The sequence below is a fragment of the Erinaceus europaeus genome, chromosome 4 (genome assembly GCF_950295315.1).
Source record: "Erinaceus europaeus chromosome 4, mEriEur2.1, whole genome shotgun sequence".
NCBI classification, from domain to species: Eukaryota; Metazoa; Chordata; class Mammalia; order Eulipotyphla; family Erinaceidae; genus Erinaceus; species Erinaceus europaeus.
The window spans coordinates 58,068,575-58,092,521 of NC_080165.1; the positions used below are offsets into that span (position 1 = coordinate 58,068,575).

At 39.7% G+C, this 23,947-nt stretch overlaps 1 protein-coding gene across 2 annotated transcripts in view; it reads left to right on the forward strand.

Moving 5' to 3' along the window:
• Positions 1-23,947, forward strand: part of BLTP3A (bridge-like lipid transfer protein family member 3A) — an 85,494-nt gene that overhangs the window by 37,453 nt on the left and 24,094 nt on the right. The window contains exons 2-10 of one of the 2 annotated variants that reach the window (XM_060189647.1): positions 1,378-1,540; positions 1,644-1,682; positions 3,792-3,883; positions 12,360-12,549; positions 13,350-13,490; positions 14,004-14,174; positions 14,812-15,025; positions 20,914-21,000; positions 21,609-21,779. In XM_060189647.1, the coding sequence (XP_060045630.1) occupies positions 1,378-1,540; positions 1,644-1,682; positions 3,792-3,883; positions 12,360-12,549; positions 13,350-13,490; positions 14,004-14,174; positions 14,812-15,025; positions 20,914-21,000; positions 21,609-21,779 (1,268 nt within the window). Of the gene's footprint in view, positions 1-1,377; positions 1,541-1,643; positions 1,683-3,791; positions 3,884-12,359; positions 12,550-13,349; positions 13,491-13,635; positions 13,738-14,003; positions 14,175-14,811; positions 15,026-20,913; positions 21,001-21,608; positions 21,780-23,947 lie in introns of those variants that run through there. The other variant, XM_060189648.1, reaches the window with a different exon arrangement.

A 23,947-nucleotide genomic window follows, 5' to 3' on the forward strand; every position in this document is an offset into this window, starting at 1 on the left:
AACATTAATTCCCCAATTAAAAATAAAAAAGAATGGGCTTATACATGTCTTTTCCATACATACATAACCTCTAATTGTCTTCCTTGAGTCATTTTAGGTGGTTAACTAAAACCTTAAATTAAGTCATCCTCTGACTTTAATGAACAAAGAATCACCTTGACCTTTGTTGAAATGTAAATTCTTTTCCTCCTCTAACCATTGTGATTTAGCCCATCTGGGATGTGGCCCATTAATGTGCATGTTAAAATATACATACCTAGATATTCTATTCATATAATCAGAAGACCATAGTTTGAAATAATTGGCAAATTCAGGATGAAATATAATATAATTTTATACTTTTTTTCAGATTTGAAAAATATTTTATAAGCTATATATTGTTAGGTTTTGCTATGTACTATTTTTTTTTTCCCTGCCCTAGAGCATTTTTCAACTCTGGCTTATGGTGGTGCTGGGAATTGAACCTGAGAGCTCAGATCCTCAAGCATGAGACAGCCCTGGAGGAAAAAAATATATCAAAAGCTTGTATTGCCACTTTTTTTTTAATTTTAAAAACTTTATTATGTTTCCACTTCTTTATTTTTATTCTTTTAAAGAATTAAATAATTTATTTATTCATGAGAAAGATAGGAGAGAAAGAACCAGACATCACTCTGGTATATGTGCTGCCGGGGACTGAACTCAGGACTTCATGGTTGAGAATCCAATGCTGTATCCACTGCGCCACCTCCCAGACCACATGTTGTCACTTCTATACCATTCCCTTAGAGTCTTCTTGGAGGCTCTCTGGAGTTTCATTCCCAGCATGACATGTGCCAGACTGATGTTCTGATTCTTTCCCCCTCATCCCTATAAACAATCACAAATATTTTATCACAATCATGAGTAGAATGATAGGATTCATCTAAGATTTTACTTGGCAGAAGGTCTTTTTTTTTCAGTTTTTTTAATATTTATTTTCCCTTTTGTTGCCCTTTTTTTATTGTTGTAGTTATTATTATTATTGTTATTGATGTCGTTGTTGGATAGGACAGAGAGAAATGGAGAGAGAAAGGAAAGATAGAGAGGGGGAGAGAAAGATAGATACCCACAGACCTACTTCACCATCTGTGAAGCGACTCCCCTGCAGATGGGGAGCCGGGGGCTCCAACCGGGATCCTTAAGCTGGTCCTCGCGCCTCATGCCACATGCACTTCACCTGCTGCGCTACCACCCGACTCTCACAATGTGGTCTTTTAACATGTGTTCTTTAACTTTCTCATTTCTCCAAATTCAAAGGTGTAATTGGCTATATTTATAATATTTCTCCAAATTCAAAGGTGTAACTGGCTATATGTAATTGTTCATGGATATAAATAGCTTCTTTCTCTTTTTCAGGTTCACTAAGAATCTTTCCCCGGACAAAATCAATTTAAGTACCTTGAAAGGGGAGGGTCAACTGACCAACCTGGAATTGGATGAAGAAGTTCTACAGAATGTGTTGGAACTGCCCACCTGGTTAGCCATCACTCGAGTGTACTGCAATAGGGCTTCCATTCGGGTGAGAATGGGAGTTTGGGAGCCATTGCTTTCTTTGGTGAGTAAGCATGCATTCTTGACGGGTGACACTTAGAATTCTGACTCTGCTTCTTTTCCTTTTTCAGATCCAGTGGACAAAATTGAAGACACATCCAATTTGTTTGGTAATAACCTTCTTTGATTTTAAGTAATCAATGGGAATGACTGGAGTCGAGTTTTTCTCATATATATATATATATATATATATATATATATATATATATATATATATATGTGTGTGTGTATATAAGTATGAAAGAGAGAGACAGAGAGATAAATAGCGAGCATCACTATGGCACGTAGGATGCTGGAGTTGAAACTAGAACCAGATGCTTAAGAGTCCAAGGCTTTATCCACTGTGCCACCTACCAAACCCTTTTTTCCCCCTCCCCTCAGGGGATAGGTTTTTTTTTTTTTTTTGCCTCCAGGGTTTGGTGCCTGCACCACTAATCCATTCCACCAGGAGGCCATTTTCCCCATTTTGTTGCCCTTTTTGTTATTGCTGTTGTTGTTGGATAGGACAAAGAGAAATCGAGAGAGTAAGGAAAGACAGACAGGGGAAGAGAAAGATAGACAACTGCAGACCTTCTTCACTGCCTGTGAAGACGACCCCATCTGCAGTTGGCGAGCCCAGGGCTGGAACTGGAATCCTTATGCCAGTCCTCTGTGCCTTGTACGCTTAACCCGCTGTACTACTGCCCGGCTTCCCAAGTTTGTTGTTGTTTTGTTTTTAATTTATACACATAACAGAGAGTTTCACACTAGATAAGGAGAGTAAGAAAAGCCAGGCCACTACTCACCCCTGTATATGCAGTGCTGGGAACTGAACCAGTAGCTTCAGGCATACCAGACCAATATTCTACGATTAGAGCTATTTCCTCAGCTACAAGGGGGTAGGGTTTTAAAAGAGACTATAGGGAGGAGTCCTGATAGGCTGTTCTTTTTAGTATTGGTGGAAGTTTTTCTATGAGACTATTGTCTGAGCTTAATCTAGAATTATGGTGCTACATAGTAATTTACACTGATATAAAGATCCAGGAGCCCTGATTTGATTTTGCTTTTTGTAACTTTTTTTTTTTCCCTGTCAAATTCTGTCCTCAGATATCCTTATTTTCCATTGGATTCCTGACAGAGGAAAAATTAGTTCATGTTTGTTATTGAGTGGTTATCAGATGAAAGTCTTTCAGGAACTGATTGACTGATATATACCTTTATCCCAAATTTGGTATTCCCAGAAATAGTAATAGATTTAAGATATTTTGTGTAACAGCAGCAAATGTTGGAGAGGGTGTGGGGTCAAAGGAACCCTCCTACACTGCTGGTGGGAATGTCAATTGGTCCAACCTCTGTGGAGAACAGTCTGGAGAACTCTCTGAAGGCTAGAAATGGACCTACCGTATGACCCTGCAATTCCTCTCCTGGGGATATATCCTAAGGAAACCAACACATCCATCCAAAAAGATCTGTGTACACATATGTTTTTGGCAGCATAATTTGTAATAGCCAAAACCTGGAAGTAACCCAGGTGTCCAACAACAGATGAGTGGCTGAGCAAGTTGTGGTATATATACACAATGGAATATACTACTCAGCTGTAAAAAATGGTGACTTCACCATTTTCAGCCGATCTTGGATGGACCTTGAAAAATTCATGTTGAGTGAAATAAGTCAGAAACAGAAGGATGAATATGGGATGATCTCACTCTCAGGCAGAAGTTGAAACACAAGATCAGAAACGAAAACACAAGTAGAACCTGAAATGGAATTGGCCTATCGCACCAAAGTAAAAGACTCTGGGGGTGGGTGGGTGGGGAGAATACAGGTCCATGAAGGATGATAAATGACATAGTGGGGATTGTATTGTTAAATGGGAAAACTGGGGAATGTTATGCATGTACAAACTATTGTATTTACTGTTGAATGTAAAACATTAATTCCCCAATAAAGGAAAAAAAAGATATTTTGTAGGCGGAGGGTAGATAACATAATGGTTATGCAAACAGACTCTCATGCCTGAAGCTCCAACATCCCAGGTTCAATCTCCTGTACCACCGTAAGCCAGAACTGAACAGTGTTCTGGTAAAAACAAAACAAACAAAAGAAAAAGATTTTTTTTTTTGCTATGAGCCAATCCTATGCTTATCATGAAATTATGCTGCTAAAAGAAAATGAGTGGGGGAAGATTAAATATTTCTGAATTTTAGCTTGTTTATTCTCTACAACTTTTATTTCAGTGTTTGGATAAGGTAGAGGTGGAAATGAAGACATGTGAGGAACCTCGGCCCCCTAATGGACAGTCTCCTATTGCACTTGCTTCAGGACAGAGGTTAGTTTCTTCAAGGCCCTATTGTTTCCAACATATTGAGGTCTATTGTAACATTACAATAATAAAAAAAGTCATCTTAGGTGGCCCGGGAGGTGGAGCAGTGGCAAAGCTTTGGACTCTCAAGCATGAGGTTGCGAGTTTGATCCCTGGCAGCACATATGCCAGAGTGATGTCTGGTTCTTTCTCTCTCCTCCTATCTTTCTCATAAATAAATAAAAAAATACTTTATTTAAAAAAAAAAAGTCATCTTAGTTTGGAAATTTCCAACATATACAAGGAAAATAGTATAATAGACTCCCCATGTACCCAAGACCTAACTTTAACAATTATTACTAATTTATTTTATTTTAATTTATTTATTATCTTTTGTTGCCCTTGTTTTATTGTTGTAGTTATTATTATTATTGTCATTGTTGTTGCATAGGACAGAGAGAAATGGAGAGAGGAGAGGAAGACAGAGAGGGGGAGAGAAGGATAGACACCCGCAGACCTGCTTCACCGCTTGTAAAGCGACCTCCTTGCAGGGGGGTAACCCGGTGCTCCAACTGGGATCCTTAGGCCAATCCTTGCACTTTGTGCCATGTGCGCTCAACCTGCTTCAGTACCGCCCAACCCCCTACTTTATCATTCTTATTTTTAACCTTTTTTTTTTTTTTAATATTTATTCCCTTTTGTTGCCCTTGTTTTATTGTTGTAGTTAATTATTGTTTTTGATGTTGTTGTTGGCTAGGACAGAGAAAAATGGAGAGAGGAGGAGAAGACAGAGATGGGGAGAGAAAGATAGTCACCTGCAGACCGTCGCCGCTTGTGAAGCGACGCCCCTGTAGGTGGGGAGCCCAGGGCTCCAACAGACCGGGATCCTTACGCTGGTCCTTGTGCTTTGTGCCAACTGCGCTTAACCCGCTGCACTACCTCCCAACTGCCCTATTTTTAACCTTCTGCCACTGTGTTTGTTATACTACCTGAAAGCAAATCCCAGACTCATATAATTTCACTTTTAAATATGTCTGTCTTATCTATCTTTAACAGAAAAAGACTGGGAAGAAAGAGAAAAAAATAAAACACTGGGAGTGGGGTGGTAGTACAGTGGGTTAAGCGCAGGTGGCGCAAAGCACAAGGACCAAAGTTAAGGATCCCGGTTCGATCCCCCTGCTCCCCACCTACAGGGAAGTTGCTTCACAAGTGGTGAAGTAGGTCTGCAGTTATCTACTTTTCTCTCCCCCTCTCTGTCTTCTCTTCCTCTCTCCCATTTCTCTCTGTCCTATCCAACAACAATGACATCAATAACAACAACAATAATAACCACAACAATGATAAAACAACAAGGGCAATAAAAGGGAAAAACTACCTTTCAGGAGCAAGGGAATACATAAATAAATAAATATTAAAAAAAAAACTTACCACTTTTCTTTAGCAGTGCATATGTGTTCCAGTATTAACACTTAGTAGCATCTATTTTTTAAAGCTATTTTGAGAGGCACATAGTTCTATCACATTATGATTTTAATTTGCATTTTTCTGTTATTGATTATTAGAATTTTGGACATTGGCATTGATGTGTTTTATCCTTTTTTTTTTTTTAATTGTTTTCCTGTGGAAATTCTTTATGTAATCTGAAAATAAGTCCTTGGGTTAGACACATGCATTATAATTATTTTATTCTACCATAGGGCCATTTGGGCACTTATAATATACTTTATGGACCATATGAAATTATCAACTTAAAAATTAACACTTACTGAATTTTGAGTCTCACCTTTGGTTGCCTTGGCAGGGTCACAGCTGATAATTTCACTGGCTGTATAATGTTCCCCACTCCTATTATACTCTGTGATCCCACTATTATTCATATATATATATATATATATATATATATATTTTTTTTTTACCAGGATTATTGCTGGGGGCTGATACCTGCATAACTCCACTACTCCCAGTGGTCATTTTTTATTTTCTTCCCTCTAGATGGAGAGAAACAGACATAGAGAGTGAGAGACAGAAAAACAGAAAAGGAGAGATACTGTAATACCACACCACTGCTTGTGAAGCTTCCCTCTACAGGCATTCCCATATGGTAGCCTGAGGACCTGGGACTGGGATGATCTGGGGCTGGAACCCAGGTCTTTGCACTTGGTGATATGTATCCTCTACCAGATGGACTACTTAGCAGCTCCCTTTAATTTTTTTTTTTTTTAACACTCATGCATATCTCCTCCTCCTCCTTTTTTTTTTTTAATTTTTCACATAGAGACAGAAAGGTAGAGTGAGAGAAAGAAACTACAGCAACAAAGTATCATGCTCTGCAGTGGAGGATGGGCTCAACCTTGATTTATGCACATGGCAAAGAAGTACACTATCCAAGTGAACTATTTTGCTGGCCCCAGGAATTCATTATTCTTTTTTTTTTTTTTTTAACAAACAAGAAAAAATGAATTTATTGACAAAATACAAGATAACAGGGGTACAACTCTACACCATTCCCACCACCAGAGGTCTGAATCCCCAGTGCCTCTATTGTAGGCTACAGAAACTCTCTTAAGTTTTCAGATATGGGTTAACTATTATTTCTATAACTATCTGTGTATATTTGTATGTACTTGCCCTTTTTTCTTAAGGTCCATCTTCTCTTCCTTTACAAGTCACACATAAATCTATTACTACATCTAAATGTCCCTCCCTTTTTTCTCTCCTTTCCTAATGGAGCTGGAGTTCAGAGCTGTCTGTTCATCTTCCCCCTATTATTTCTCCCTCACTGGCAGTATGGATCAAAATTATTTTGGTGGTGTAAAAGGTAGCAGTTCTGGCTTCTGTAATTGTTTCTCCACTGGACAGGGACATTGGCACATTGATCTATACCCCTCGCCTGTTTCTGTCTTTAACAAGCAGAGTAGAGCTTTGGAGAGGTGAGGTTCCAGGACACATTGGTGAAGTCGTTTGCTCAGGGAAGTCAGGATGGAATCATGATAGCATCTGTAACTTGGCTGAGAGGGTCTGCTATACATTTTCAAAATTTGCTTCCAATTTAATCATATTTTCACCTTGCCTTTTGTCTTTTTTACACCAAAAATGTATAATATTGATGTAGTTCAATTTTTCTCAAAAATGTATTTTTCCGCCTTATTCCGAAAAATGTGTCCCAAGTCCACTATGAAAGAATCTCATATAATTCTTCTTTATTTTTTTTTTTAATTTTCATCATTAATCTAGATTACATATTGTCATGTTTAGTGTGAGACAGAATTCTAATTTCATTTCACTTTTCCAATATGGAGAACCAAATGCCCATTAACTTTTTTCACCATACAATTCTGTGCTTAGGGCCTGACCAATACTGGAATCAACAAAGTAAATACCTTATAAAGAATAACAATAAATAGTCTCCTTTCCAAGTATGAACCAGGCCTGACTCTATTTAACTTCAAAGATCAGACAAGGTGGGATGCACCCAGAGTGGTAAAGAAGTGTGGGAAGTGGGATGTTTTGTAGAGACCTGTCAAGGAAATGAGAAATTGTACGTAGGTGTCAATAACTGTACTGTAAGCCACCATTCCCCAAATTTTAAAAAATGAACAGCCATTTTGAACATTTTAGTTTCCTCAAAATACTCATTGTAGTGTTGCCTTGATTATTCATCTTAGTCATAGAGCGTTGTGTTAGTAGCTTCGTCATTTCTTTCTTTCTTTTTTTTTTTTTTCATTTCTTTATTGGGGAATTAATGTTTTACATTTGACAGTAAATACAATAGTTTGTACATGCATAACATTTCTCAGTTTTTCATGTAACAATATAACCCCACTAGGTCCTCTGAAGGACCTGTATCCCCCCCCCCCCCACTCACCCCAGAGTCTTTTACTTTGGTGCAAAATGCCATAGGCATGATTTTATATGTAATATGTTTGTATTTATTTTTCTGTGAACTCTCCACACTTTGTACCATTTTAAAAAGATTTCATTTATTTATTAATGAGAAAGGTAAGAGGAGAGAGAGAAAGATCCAGATATCCCTCTGGTACATGTGCTGCTGGGAATTGAACTCAGGACCTTATACTTGAGAGTCCAATGCTTTATTCACCGTGCCATCTCCCAGACCACACTTTGTCCCTTTTTAATTGGGCTATTGGTCTTTTTCTTCTTTTTTAATGCTTTACATATTAAATGTATTATCACTTAAATTAAATATAAATTGCAAATACATATGTGCATAGATATATACATATGTACACATATACTTCAATTTGTAATTTGTGGACGTAATTAATCCTTGTAATGACAACCAGTTTTTCTTTTTCTTTTTTAAATCGTCACCAGAGTTATCACTGGCATCAGTGCTGGCATTACAAATTCACGGCTCCCAGTGGACAATTTTTTCCATTTTTTTCTTTCTATATTATTTGACAGGACAGAGCGAAATTGAGAGGGGAGGGGAGATAGGGAGAGAGAAAGATAAGACATCTGTAGACCTGCTTCACTGCTCAGCAGCATCGTTCCTGCAGGTGAGGAGGAAGGGCTTGAACCCAGTCCTTACACGTGGTGATATGTGCACTTAATCAGGGTGCCCTACTACCCACCCACCCCCACTTTTATTTCTATATGTGCTTTCTTGGGTGGATTAGTGGTTTACAGTAGATACAGTTGTTAGTACATGTGTAAAGATTCTCAGTTTTCAGCAAAAAACTCTCACCCCTAGGCTAGGTCCTTTTCCACCATCATGTACCAGGCCCAGAAAACCCACCCCACTCCACTACCAGTCCTTTCTTTTGGTGCAATACACCAAACCCAGTCCAAGTTATACTTTGTGTTTCTCCTTTCTGTTCTTGTTTCTCAACTTCTGTCCATGAATGCAAATAAAGACAATAATGAGATACTATTTCACTCTTGTGAGAATATCATACATCAGAAAGGATAGTAACAACAAATAAAGGAGATGTTGCAGGGGTAAAGGAACCCTCCTGCACTGCTGGTAGGAATGTAAATTGGTCCAACTCTTGTGAAGAGCAGTCTGGAGAACTCTCAGAAGGCTTGAAATGGACCTTCTCTATGACCTGGCAGTTCTTCTCCTGGGGATATATATAGATGAGTGATTTGATTCCTTGATATATATATATATATATATATATATATATATATATATATATATATATGTGATTTGATTCCTTGATATATATATATACATACATGTATGTATATATATATATATATATATATATATATATATATGTATATATATATATATATATATATATCAAGGAATCAAATCACTCATCCAAAAAGAGCTGTGAATACCTATGTTCATAGCAGCACAGTTTTAGAAAATATTTTCTTTTTAGTTTATTTCTTTTCGATAGATACTAAGAAAAATTGAGAGGTATAGGGGAGATAGAGAGGGAGAAAGAGACACTTGCAGCACTGTTTCACCACTTGTGAAGCTTTTTCCCTGCAAGTGGGGATCAGGCGCTTGAATCTGGGTCCTTGCACACTTTAATGTGAGAACTTAACCAGGTGTTCCACTGCCAGGCCCCTGAAACATAATTTGTAATAGCCAAAACCTGAAAGCAGCCAGGTGTCCAACAATATATGAGTGTCTAATAAAGTTGTATATGTACACAGTGGTATATATACTACTCAGCTATTAAGAATGACGAAATCATCTTAGGTACGTCTTCTTGGATGGTGCTTGAAGGAATCATCTTAAGTGAGATAAGCCAGGAAAAGAAGGATGAATATGGGGTGAGAATCAATTTTTTAACTTACATGTCAAGAACATGTTTCTTTTTTTAAAAAAAAAAATGTCCAGAGACTATAGGATGATCGATGTTCTTTTTGTTCCTGGCTGCTCCATGGAGATATAACACTATGCTCTTGGGATTGCATTTAGCAGGCTAGAGGTAGGACTGCTTGCCTAGACATTATAGTTTTTAAATCTCTTGTTCACCTGGTTAATGTTCCTTCCTCTTTTCATTATCTTTACAGAGTATGTTCTGTCTTTGAAGATTTAAGAAACTAGTTTTTATTTTCTTCTCTTTTCTTTTTAAAATTTATTTATTTATAAAATGGAAACACTGACAAGACCATAGGATAAGAGGGGTACAATCCTCACCACCAGGGAGTTGGGTGGTAGCGCAACAGGTTAAGCACAGGTGGCACAATCCTCACCACCAGAGCTCTGTATCCCATCCCCTCCCCTGATACCTTTCCTGTTCTTTAACCCTGTGGGAATATGGACCCAGGGTCACCATGGGGTGCAGAAGGTGGAAGGTCTGGCTTTTGTAATTGCTTCCCCGGTGTTTCTTTTCTTTCTTTCTTTTTTTTTTTTTGGTGTTTCTTTTCTGTAGGTATATCTCTCAAAGATAATTTCTAAATATTTAATCAGGTGTTTTGTGGATTACAAAAATATTTTAATTTTTATTCTTTTATTAAAGATTTATTTTACTTACTTCATGAGACATAGGTAGATAGAAAAAAGAACAGAGCAGCACTCTGGCATATGTAGTGCCAGGATCCAATTCAGGACCTCATGCTTGCAAGGCCAGAACTTCACTGCTGGTGTCATCTCCCTGGCTATTCCATTTTTTTTTTTTTTTTAGGTAGATAGAACCAGAGAGAGAGTCAAATAATCCAAAGTACTAAAACTTCCTCTAATGCGTGGGGGTGGGCTCAAACCTGGCTTGCACACATGGCAAAGGAGCACACTATCCAAGCTATTTCACTGACCCTTAAAATTTATTCTTTTCAGTAAGAGAGAGATTGTTTTTAGGCATCCTTTCTTAAAAAAAGATTTACTTGGGTGGGGATAGATAGTTTAATGGCTATGTAAAAAGACTCTTATGCCTGCGGTTCCAAATTCCCAAAAAGATTTACTTATTTAGTCAGAGAATGAGAGAGAACCAGAGCATTAGTCTGGTATATCTTCTGCTAGGGACTGAATCCTAACTACTCTTCTCTCTTTTTTTTAATATAGTGCTAGTGAATGAACTCTGATTATATACATGCATACTCATTATATACTCATTGCTGAGCCAGTCCAGCCCAGTTTTTTTTTTTTAATATTTTATTTACTTATCAATGAGAGGGATAGGAAGAGAGAGAGAGAGAGAAAGAGAGAGAAAGAAAGAATCAGACATCACTCTGGTACATGTGCTGCTTGTGCTTGAGAGTCTACTGCACCACCTCTCGGACCACTCTAGCCCAACTAAAATTTTTTTTTCTTTTTATTATCTTTATTTATTGAGTAGACAGCCAGAAATTGAGAGGGAAGGGGTTGATAGGGAGAGAGACAGAGAGACACCTGCAGCCCTGCTTCACCACTTGAAAAGCTTTCCCCCTGCAGGTGGGGACTGAGGGCTTGAACCCTGGTCCTTGTGCATTATGTGCACTCAACCAGGTGTGCCCACCGGTCCCTAGCCTAATTTTTTCATTGTAAATTTTTATTTTATTAGTATGATTGGGTTGGTGAAATATAGAAAAGTTGTTGATGGGAGCTAGGTGGTTGTGCACCTGATTGGGTGCATGTTACCATATGCAAGGACCTGGGTTCGAGCCCCTGATCCCTACCTGTGGAGGAAGCTTCATGAGTAGTGAAGCAGTACTGCAGCTGTTTTTTTTCTCTCTTTCTCTCTGCCCTCTCCCCACAGTTACTCTCTATCTTATCAAATACAAGAAAGAAAGGGGGGGGAAGGACTTCTGGGAACTCATTGGTGGATTTGTTGTGCCAGCACTAACAGTAATCCTGATGACAAAAAAAGAAAAGAAAAATGTTGTTGACTTTCATTTCTCTCTCTCTGCCTCTAATGAAAATGTGAAAGAAAAGAAAAAAAAAGGATTAGGAGAGGCCACCACTACTATCATACATGCTTGAGGACCCAAGTTCATTCCTTGGTACCACATTAAAATAGGAAGTAGGGAGCAGTGGGGAGATATTTCTGTGTTAGAACAAAAGAACTGCATGCCTGAGGCCCCCACATTCCTGGCACTGCCATATGCCTGAGGGGAGAAGTATTTTAGTCTCTTTGTCTCTCAAAGTTAAGCAGAACTAGGAGAGAAAATAAAGCAAAAATCATGGGGGTCAGGTGGTGGCACAGTGGGTTAAGTGCACATGGTGGGAAGTGCAAGGACAGGTCTAAGGATCCTAGTTTGAGCCCCCGGCTCCCCACCTTTAGAGAGTTCGTTTCACAGATAGTGAAGCAGGTCTGCAGGTGTCTTATCTTTCTCTCCCCCTTTCTGTCTTCCCTTCCTTTCTCAATTTCTCTCTGTCCTATCCAACAACAAGGGCAACAAAAGGGAAAAAGTAGCCTTCAGGAACAGTGGATTTATAGTGCAGGCACGGAGCTCCAGTGATAACCCTGCAAGCAAAAAAAAAAAAAAAAAAAGAAAAAAATCACTCACACGCACCTTGATATGCTTAGTATCTGATGTCTTCCAGTATAAAGACTGCCTAAAGTCTCACATTCTGATTTTCGGTCTGCCTCATTTGTTGTAGTGAGTATGGCTTTGCTGAGAAGGTGGTGGAAGGAATGTTCATCATCGTCAATTCTATCACCATCAAGATTCACTCCAAAGCCTTCCACGCCTCTTTTGAATTGTGGCAGCTCCAGGGCTATAGTGTCAATCCCAACTGGCAGCAGAGTGACCTTCGCCTAACCCGCATCACTGATCCCCGCCGAGGAGAGGTGACTGACATCACAAGAGGAGGGGAGAATTCAATGTAGGGCTCAGTTTTTAAAGGAAAATAGTTCTGTTGTGGAGATTTTTTTTAAATTTGTTTTATTATCTTTATTTATTTATTGGATACAGACAGCCAGAAATTGAGAGGGTAGGGGTTATAGAGAGGGAGAGAGACAGAGAGATACCTGCAACACTGCTTCATTACTCACAAAGCTTTCCTCCCTGCAGGTGGGAACTGGGGGCTTAAACCTTGTGCATTATAATGTGTGCTCAACCACGTGTGCCACCACCTGGCCCCGAGATTTCTTCAAACACCACCTATTCCAGTTCTTTAAAAAAAAAAAAAAATTATTTATTTTCCCTTTTGTTGCCCTTGTTGTTTTTCATTGTTGTAGTTATTGATGTTGTCATTGTTAGGTAGGACAGAGAGAAATAGAGAGGGGGAGAGAAAGATAGATACCTGCAGACCTGCTTCACTGCCTGTGAAGCGACTCCCCTGTAGGTGAGGAGCCGGGGGCTCGAACCAGGTTACTTAAGCTGGTCCTTGCGCTCTGCACCATGTGCACTTAACCCGCTGCGCTACCACCCGACTCCACTATTCCATTTCTTAGGGACCCACGAATCCTTTCTGTTACTATGCTACTGATGTATCTCCTCGATTATGACTCTTTAACCCACTGGCTTCTCTTGGTGTCTCTCAATTGAGAATGGGAGGGGTCTGTACTTTGTCAGGCTTTTCCTTTGAACTTCCTACCTTTTTAATTTCATTCACAGAATTAAGGGAGTTTTTTTATTCTCCTTCCAGGTTTTAACATTTAAGGAAATAACTTGGCAAACTCTTCGGATTGAAGCAGATGCAACGGACAATGGTGATCAAGACCCAGTTACCACTCCACTGAGGCTTATTACCAACCAAGGCAGGATCCAAATAGCCCTCAAGAGAAGAGTGAGTTTTTCTCTGTCCTCATAACAATGTCCCCTTCTCTAACCCCTATGCCAGGGATCAAACTTAGGGTCTCACACATGTGAGTTGTGCACTCTATCACTAACAATATCCATGGCCTGAAAATGTCCATCTTTTATTCTCTTAGATATCGTGGGAGTTTGTATTCCTTTTTTTGGAATGTAATTGGCTCCTGAAATGACAGTTGAAAGGGGAGGACCTGTAATTCAGTGTTGCACAGAATCTACCAGTAAGGAAATTTCCACCTTCCTGTCATCTTAATTTTGGAAACCACACTTTTTACCCATATATAGGGAGTGGCAGTTGACATACATGTTTCTTGTTAAACAGAGAAAACAATAGTAATTTTGTAAAATGTTGACTCTTCAAAGTGCTTGATACTCTTTTCATATATTGGAGATTGAAAAATTGTCTGTGAAATTGATTAGACAGTAGTCGCTTTGAGGACTTGAGAGAGACCAGATGTTGAACCCTGTGTTCTTTGTGGCCCTTTAGACCAAAGATTGCAATGTGGTAGCCTCCAAGCTGATGTTCCTATTGGATGACCTGCTCTGGGTGCTAACTGACTCACAGCTCAAGGCTATGATGAAGTATGCAGAGTCACTGAGTGAAGCTATGGAGAAGTCAGCCCAGCAGAGAAAGAGCATGGCTCCTGAACCTGTACAGGTTAGTGACAGAAACAGTCACCCTTTGTGGGACTGGGGAGTTGGTAGGTAGCATCTAATGAGTACCAGTATTGGTGATATATAGACTTTATTTGGCAGTTTGTCATTTTCTTGAGGATGTACATTAGTTTTGCCAGTGTCTCTATTTCATTCATTTAATTCTGTTTATTGGTTCCCCCAGTATATCCGTTATATAATGGCAGTTACTGGAAAGGAGTAAACCTCTTATTCCTATTCTTGGAACTCTTATTTTGAAATATCACTGTAGAAAATTATTACAAGTGCTATAATAAAGGTAAACATTAAGTCATGAGAACAGAAAGAATAGACATCTAAACAATCTGTACTAAAAGAGGGTGCTGAGGATAAACTTCCTGTATGTGGTACTTTAGCATCAGTCAGCTAAGTCCTGGGATATATGAGCTCATAGGTCAAGGATAGTACTTGAACTGTTACTATACTAATTATAATAACTTGTTTTGCAGTTTGAGTTACTTTGGTAGGACAGGCCTAAGTGAGTTAATTATGAAAGGAGGATCTTTCTAAATGATCACTCTTAAACCTAGGCTAGATTTTACCAAAAGCTTGGGGGTTCTCTCAGTGGCTGGACTTCTTATTTTTTTCTTTCTTACATGTAGATCACTCCACCTGCTTCTAGTGCCCAGCAGTCCTGGGCCCAGGCATTTGGTGGCAGCCAGGGCAGCAGCAGTAGCAGCAGCAGTAGCAGCAACAGCAGCAGCAGCCGTCTCAGCCAGTACTTCGAGAAATTTGATGTGAAAGAGTCTTCCTACCATTTGCTCATCTCCCGCCTGGACCTGCACATCTGTGATGATAGCCAGTCCCGAGAGCCAGGTACCCTATGAGGTCTGAGCTTGGGCTGGGTGGTCTTTTACTGTCTTCAGCCCTAAAATAACTTTGAAGATAAAGTCTTTTTTCCAGAGACACAATGAGGTACTTTGATTGGTTTCCCTTAGTCTTAGGTATCCCTTAGGCCTCAGCTTGGCTGTAACAGTGCTTTTTGTTGTTGTCATTAGTGTAAAGAATTGCTTGTCAGCCAGAAATCGAGAGGGTGGGGTGGTAGGGAGGGAGGGCACCAGTGGTGGTACATCCAGTTGAGCAGACACACTACTATGTGCAAGGACCTGGGTTTAATGCTCCCCCCAACCCCACTTGCAGGGAGCAAATTTCATGAGCAGTAAAACAGTGCTGCAGGTGTCTCTTTCTCTCTCCCGATCTGTTCCCCCTCCCCTCTCAATTTCTCTCTATCCTATCAAATAAAGAGAATAAGAGAGTCAGTGGTATCTCAGCGGGTTAAGTGCACATGGCGCAAAGTGCAAGGACCAGCGTTTGGATCCTGGTTCGAGCCCTCGGCTCCCCACCTGCAGGAGAGTTGCTTCACAGGTGGTGAAGCAGTTCTGCAGGTGTCTGTCTTTCTCTCCCCCTCTCTGTCTTCCCCTCCTCTCTCCATTTCTCTCTGTCCTGTCCAACAACAAGCAACATCAGCAACAATAATAACCATAACAAGGCTATAACAACAAGGGCAACAAAAGGGAATAAATAAATATTTTTAAAAACTGTTTAAAAAAACAGAATGAAAAATAAAGTAAAAATCCAGGTGTCAAGTCCCAGGGTTAACCCTGATGGCAATTAAAAAAAAAAAGTATGTAAGGACCAATCAGTCAAGGTTGTAGTGTATATCTAGGATATTACACATTCTGGCAGTATCTGGGATACCTAGGTTTTGAATTACTGAATCCTAAAAATTGATTCTCCTCATCCTCCTCTCCTTTCTTCCTCTTCCTCTTCTTCCTCTTCTCCTTCTCCTCCTCTTTCTCCTCCTCCTCCTTCTCCCTCTTCCTTTCCCTCCTCCTCCCCCCTCCTCCTGCTTCCCCTCCTCCTCCTCCTGCTTCTCCTCCTCCCTCCCCTCCCTCCTCTTTCTTCTCCTCTCTCTCCACCTACGGTCTTGCATAGTACTGAAGCCTACCCTGGTACTGGTACTGTGGCATTCCCATGTGGTGCCAGGGCTCAGACAAAGCATGCATACTACTTGTGAGTTGCCTTTTAGCCCTATAGTTCTTTTGCCTTTCTAGAAATCTGGCAGCCATTTAGAGACAATGGAATATACTTTATTATTATTTTTTTTATTTTTTTTTATTTAAGAAAGGATTAATTAACAAAACCATAGGGTTGGAGGGGTACAACTCCACACAATTCCCACCACCCAATCTCCATATCCCACCCCCTCCCCCGATAGCTTTCCCATTCTCTATCCCTCTGGGAGCATGGACCCAGGGTCATTGTGGGTTGCAGAAGGTAGAAGGTCTGGCTTCTGTAATTGCTTCCCCGCGGAACATGGGCGTTGACTGGTCGGTCCATACTTCCAGTCTGCCTCTCTCTTTCCCTAGTAGGGTGGGTCTCTGGGGAAGCTGAGCTCCAGGACATATTGGTGGGGTCTTCAATCCAGGGAAGTCTGGCCGGCATCCTGATGACACCTGGAACCTGGTGACTGAAAAGAGAGTTAATATACAAAGCCAAACAAATTGTTGAGCAATCATGGATCCAAAGCTTGGAAAAGTGGAGAGGAAGTATTAGGGAGGTACTCACTGCAAACTCTAGTGTACTTCTGCTTTCTTACTTTGGTGCCATACTCCAAACTCAGTCAATTTCTGCTTTGCGTTTCTACTTCTTTTTTTTTTTTTACATGCATAACATTCCCCAGATTCCCATTTAACAATACAACCCCCACTATTTCATTCATCATTTTTCATGGACCTGTATTCTCCCCACCCACCCACCCACCCACCCCAGAGTCTTTTACTTTGGTGTAATACTCCAATTCCATTTCAGGTTCGACTTGTGTTTTCTTTTCTGGTCTTGTTTTTCAACTTCGGCCTGAGAGTGAGATCATCCCATATTCATCCTTCTGTTTCTGACTTATTTCACTCAACATGATTTTTTCAAGGTCCATCCAAGATCGGCTGAAAACGGTGAAGTCACCATTTTTTACAGCTGAGTAGTATTCCATTGTGTATATATACCACAACATGCTCAACCACTCATCTGTTGTTGGACACCTGGGTTGCTTCCAGGTTTTGGCTATTACAAATTATGCTGCCAAGAACATATGTGTACACAGATCTTTTTGGATCGATGTGTTGGGTTCCTTAGGATATATCCCCAGGAGGGGAATTGCAGGGTCATAGGGTAGGTCCATTTCTAGCCTTCGGAGAGTTCTCCAGACTGTTCTCCACAGAGGTTGGACCAATTGACATTCCCACCAGCAGTGCAGGAGGGTTCCTTTGACCCCACACCCTCTCCAGCATTTGCTGCTGTTACCTTTTCTGATGTGTGACATTCTCACAGGAGTGAAGTGATATCTCATTGTTGTCTTGATTTGCATTTCTCTGACAATCAGAGACTTGGAGCATTTTTTTTCATGTGTTTCTCGGCCTTTTGGATCTCTTCTGTGGTGAATATTCTGTCCAAGTCCTCCCCCCATTTTTGGATGGGGTTATTTGTTGTCTTGTTGTTGAGTCTGGCAAGCTCTTTATATATGTTGGTTATTAAACTCTTATCTGATGTATGACATGTAAAGATCTTCTCCCATTCTGTGAGGGGTCTCTTGGTTTGAGTAGTGGTTTCTTTTGCTGTGAAGAAGCTTTTTAATTTGATGTAGTCCCATAGGTTTATACTTGCCTTAGTCTTCCTTGTAATTGGATTCGTTTCATTGAAAATGTCTTTAAAATGTATGCGGAAAAAATTCTGCCAATATTTTCCTCTAAGTATCTGATTGTTTCTGGTCTAACATCCAAGTCCTTGATCCACTTGGAATTTACTTTTGTATTTGGTGAAATACAGTGATTCAGTTTCATTCTTCTGCATGTTTCAACCCATTGTTTCCAACACCATTTGTTGAAGAGACTCTGCTTCCCCCATATAATAGTCTGGGCCCCTTTGTCAAAGATTAGATGTCCATAGGTGTGGGGCCTCATTTCTGGGCTCTCAATTCTATTCCACTGGTCAGTGTGTCTGTTCATGTTCCAGTTTTGATGACAATGGCCCTATAATACAGTTTGAGATCTGGGAGTGTGATGCCTCCAGTTCTGTTCTTTTTTCTCAAGATTGTTTTGGCAATTCTAGGTCTTTTCTGGTTCCAGATAAACATTTGTAGCATTTTTTCTATTCTCCTAAAAAATGTGCTTGGGATCTTGATGGGGATAGCATTAAATTTGTAGATGGCTCTGGGTAATATATTCATTTTGATGATGTTAATTCTTCCAACCCATGAACATGGAATATCTTTCCACTTCTTTGTGTCTTTTTCAATTTCTTTGAGTAGTGACTCATAATTTTCAGTATACAAGTCTTTCACTTCTTTGGTTAGGTTTATTCCTAGATATTTTATTGTTTTTGTTGCTATAGAAAAAGGAACTGATTTCTGGATTTCAATTTCTTCTAACTTAGTGTTTGCATAGAGGAATGCCACTGACTTTTGAATGTTAATTTTATAGCCTGACACATTACTGTATTGCCTGATGATTTCCTAAAGCTTCTTGCTGGATTCCTTAGGTTTTTCCATGTATACTATCATGTCATCTGCAAATAAGGAGAGTTTGACTTCTTCTCTTCCAATCTGTATGCCTTTAATTCCTTGCTCCTGCCTGATTGCTATGGCAAGAACTTCCAACACTATGTTGAATAGTAATGGTGATAGTGGGCAGCCCTGTCTCGTACCTGATCTGAGGGGAAATGCTTCCAGTTTTTCACCATTGAGTATGATGTTGGCTGTAGGTTTGCTATATATAGACTCCACTATCTTCAGGAATTTTCCATCTATTCCTATTTTTTGTAGTGTTTTGATCATAAAGGGATGTTGTATTTTGTCAAAGGCTTTCTCTGCATCTATTGATATGACCATGTGGTTTTTGGTCTTGCTTTTGTTGATGTGGTGGATCACATTGATTGATTTACGTATATTAAACCAACCTTGCATGCCTGGGATAAACCCCACTTGGTCATGATGAACAATTTTTTTGATATACTGCTGTATCCGGTTGGCTAGAATTTTGTTCAATATTTTCGCATCTATGTTCATCAGAGATATTGGTCTGTAGTTTTCTTTTTTGGTTGTGTCCCTGTCTGCTTTTGATATCAGAGTGATGTTGGCTTCATAGAAGCTGGCAGGGAGTATTCCAGTGTCTTCAATCTTCTGGAAGACTTTTAAAAGTAGAGGTATTAGTTCTTCTTTGAAAGTTTTGTAGAATTCATTTGTAAAACCATCTGGTCCAGGACTTTTATTTTTGGGAAGATTTTTGATAACTGTTTCAATTTCATTAGCTGTGATGGGCCTGTTCATGTTATCCACTTCCTCTTTACTTAGTTTTGGAAGTTGGTAGGTATCTAGGAAATCATTCATTTCTTCCAGGTTCTCTAGCTTGGTGGCATATAGTTGTTCATAGAAGCCTCGCATGATATGTTGAATTTCTACAGTGTCTGTTGTGATTTCTCCTCTTTCATTTACTATCCGATTTATTTGGGTCTTCTCCCTTTTTTGTTTTGTGAGTCTGGCTAAAGGTTTGTTGATTTTGTTTACTCTTTTGAAGAACCAACATTTACTTTCATTGATCTTTTGTATGGTTTTCCTATTCTCAATGTTATTCATTTCTGCTCTAACTTTAGTAATTTCTGTCCTTCTGGTTGCTTTAGGATTCCTTTGTTGTTCTTCTTCTAGGTCTTTAAGATGTGCAATCAGGCTGTTTATTTGTGCCTTTTCTTGTTTCCTAATGTGTGCTTGTATAGCTATGAACTTCCCTCTTAGGACTGCTTTAGCTGTGTCCCAAATATTTTGATAGCTTGTGTCTTCATTTTCATTGAACTCTTGAAACATTTTGATTTCTTCCTTGATTTCCTCTTTGACCCAGAAGTTGTTAAGAAGTGTACTGTTGAGCTTCCACATTTTGGCACTGTTACTAATCTTTTGTTGATTGTTAAGTGTTAGTTTAATTCCACTGTGGTCTGAGAAGATGCTTGGGATGATTTCAGTGCTCTTGAATAGGCTGATGCTGTCTTTGTGGCCTAACATATGGTCTATTCTTGAGAATGATCCATGTGGATTTGAGTAAAATGTGTATTCCAGTTTCTTGGGATGAATGCCTCTGAAAATGTCCAATAGTTCTAGTTTATCTATCTCTTCATTTAGCTCCCTTATGTCTTTACTGATTTTCTGCCTGGATGATCTGTCAAGTTGAGATAGTGGGGTGTTGAAGTCCCCTACTATGATTGTGTTCCTGTTAATATATTGCTGTAGCTCTTTCAGTAGAAGTTTGATGTATTTAGATGGCTTCTCATTGGGTGGAATATACTTTACTACTACTATTTTTTTAATGTCTTAGAGCACATCCATGACTTCATGACTTTCAGTTTGAAAGAGGTAGCCTTAGTCTTGTAAACCACCTGACATTTTGGCCTTTCAGATGTATTGTGAAACAACTAGCCTTAGGAACTGATCCTGAAGAGAACTTTCCAATGCCTCAAAGGGTTTTTAGTTAGTTAATTAATCATTTTTACCGGAGTACTCCTCAGCTCTGGTTTATGGTGTAGGGGATTAAAGCTGAGTCTTTGGAGCCTCAGGCATGAGAGTTTCTGCATAACCACTATGCTATACCCCCACCCACTTGTAGGTAGAGGATTAGGATTCTTAATTTCGTCTTCTGCTACTTACCATTATTTTTCTTTTATAGATGTCTCTTCAAACAGACTCATGGGTGGTGCCATGCAGCTTACCTTCCGCAAGATGGCATTTGACTATTACCCTTTCCACTGGGCAGGTAGGAAATTTTTTAATGGAAAAAAATGGTTTTAGCATGGCTAGAATATAGTGTGGTTCTAGCATAGTGTGGTTCTAGCATGGCTAGAATATAGTGTGGTTCTAGCATAGTGTGGTTCTAGCATGGCTCTGGTATTCAAGTCAGATTTCTGGGTTCTTCCCTGACTTCCCAGAAGAATGGTACCAGAGACTACAGCAGAAGTGTTAGGAACAGCCCACTTCAAGAAGACAGTTTTTGGAAATTTATAGTATCCATCCCTAATGATTCCTTGTCACTAGTGAGAGGAAGCAAGGAAGGCAGTTTCGAAGATGTTGGTTTAAATTCAACTTTTTTGTTCCTCCTTTTTTCTTGTTCTTACTAGTTTTAGACCCTCTTGCTTCTAGGGGGTAAAGATGACAGAAGGCAACAACTGACCTTTTAGGGTACTATAGGGGAATATCATATTTGAAATTCAAAAGAGCTTAAGCCTGAATAGTTTTAATTTATCCTACAGAATCTTGGATGGTAAGTAGGGGATAGAATCTGAACTATGACTAGACTGGTGGGAAAAAAAATGCAATATTGGTTCATGACTTTGGACTAAAATGTTTTGCTTCTTTGCTGCACAGGTGATAGCTGCAAACATTGGGTTCAATACTGTGAGGCCATGGAGACTCGAGAACAGTGGGCCCAGAAGCTGGTGATGGAATTTCAGAGTAAAATGGAAAAGTGGCACGAGGAGACAGGTCTGAAACCGCCTTGGCACCTGGGTGTGGACTCTCCTTTCCGGAGGAAAGCAGGTTGGTTGTGAGGGACTAGAGGACTCCCACTGCTTAGCCTCTTGCCATTTACTTTTCTATGTTAAGTGGAAATAATACTCTGTCCCTAGCTAAGTGTGCTAACATGCTTCTGATTATCCTAGCTTTATCCCATGGAGAGACCTATGAGTGCTTTTTCTTAATTATTTTATTTTTTTATAAATTTATTTATTTTCCCTTTTTTGTTGCCTTTTTTATTGTTGTAGTTATTGTTGTTGTTATTGATGTCGTTATTGTAAGATAGGACAGAGAGAAATGGAGAGAGGAGGCGAAGACAGGGGGATAGAAAGATAGACACCTGGGAGTCGGGTGGTAGCGCAGCGGGTTAAGCGCAGGTGGCGCAAAGCACAAGGACTGGCGGAAGGATCCCGGTTCGAGCCCCCGGCTCCCCACCTGCAAGGGAGTCACTTCACAGGCAGTGAAGCAGGTCTGCAGGTGTCTGTCTTTCTCTCCCCCTCTCTGTCTTCCCCTCCTCTCTCCATTTCTCTCTGTCCTATCCAACAACGATGACATCAATAACAACAACAGTAAACAACAAGGGCAACAAAAGGGAATAAATAAATTAGTTAATTAAAATAAAAAATTATCAAAAAAAAAGAAAAGAAATTAAAAAGAAAGAAAGAAAGATAGACACCTGCAGACCTGCTTCACTGCGTGTGATGTTACTCCCCTGCAGGTGGGGAGCCGGGGGTTCCAACTGGCATACTTCCACCAGTCCTTGTGCTTTGCCCCGCGTGCTCTTGACCCGCTGTGCCACTGCCCAATTCCCTATTCTATTCTATTCTATTCTAGCGCCTCCAGGGTTATCATTGGGGTTCAGTGCTTGCACTATGAATCTGCTGCCATTTTTTTCCCATTTTGTTACCCTTGCTTTTATTGTTGTTATTGCTGTTGTTGGATGGGACAGAGAGAAATCAAGAGAGGAGGGGAAGACAGAGGGGGAGAGAAAGACCTGCAGACCTGCTTCACCGCTTGTGAAGTTGACCCCTCTGTAGGTAGGAAACCAGGGGCTTGAACTGTGATCCTAATTCCAGTCCCTGTGCTTTGTGCCATGTGCGCTTGACTCGCTACACTACTGCCAGGGCCCCTTCTTATTTTATTTTTGATTTTTGATTAGAGACAGAGAAATAGAGAGGTAGAGAGAACGAGAAGCATCTTCAGGCTTACATCAGTACTTGTGAAGCTTCCCCTTTGTAGGTGGAGACCAACAGCTTTAACCCGGGCCCTTATACACTGTAGTAATGAATGCTTTAGAGGGTAAGCTACTGTCTGACCTTGTGACTTTTCCTTTTTCTTATTTATTTGTGATATTTTTTCTTTTTTTAAAAAAATTTTTAATTATCTTTATTTAGTTATTGGATAGAGACAGCCAGAAATCAAGAGTGAAGGGGGTGATAGGGAGAGAGACAGACCTGCAACACTGCTTCACCATTCGCAAAGCTTTCCCCCTGCAGGTGAGGACCAGGGACTCAAACCTGGGTCCTTGTGCACTGCAACATGTGCGCTCAACCAGGTGTGCTACCTCCTATCTCTGATTTTTTCTTAAAATTTTTATCTTTATTTATTTGATAGAGATAGCTATCAATCGAGACAGCCATAAATTGAAAGGAAAGGGGGAGATAGGGAGAGATAAAGCAGACACCTGCAAACACTGCTTCATCACTTGCAAAGCTTTCTCCTTGCAGTTGGGGGCTAGGGACTTGAACCTGGGTTTTTGTGCACTGTAACATGTACACCCAACCAGGTACGCCAGCACCTAGTCCCTATTTGATTTTATTTTATTTTACTTTACTTTATTTTATTTTATTTTATTTTATTTTATTTTATTTTATTTTATTTTATTTTATTTCATCTCATTTCATCTCATTTCATTTCATTTTATTTTATTTTATTTTATTTTATTTTTTACCAGAGCACTGCTTAACTCTGGTTTATGCTGTTGCAGGGGTTTAAACCTGGGACTCTCAGGCATGAGAGTCTCATTGTATAACCATTGTGCTATTTATCCCCACCTTGACTTTTCTTTAAGAGTCCTGTTAGTCCTCAAGGGTAGCTACAACTTTGAAGAGGGATCGTGTTTTAAGGAGAATACAATTTTTTTTTTTTTTGGGAATTAATGTTTTACATTCAACAGTAAATATAATAGTTTG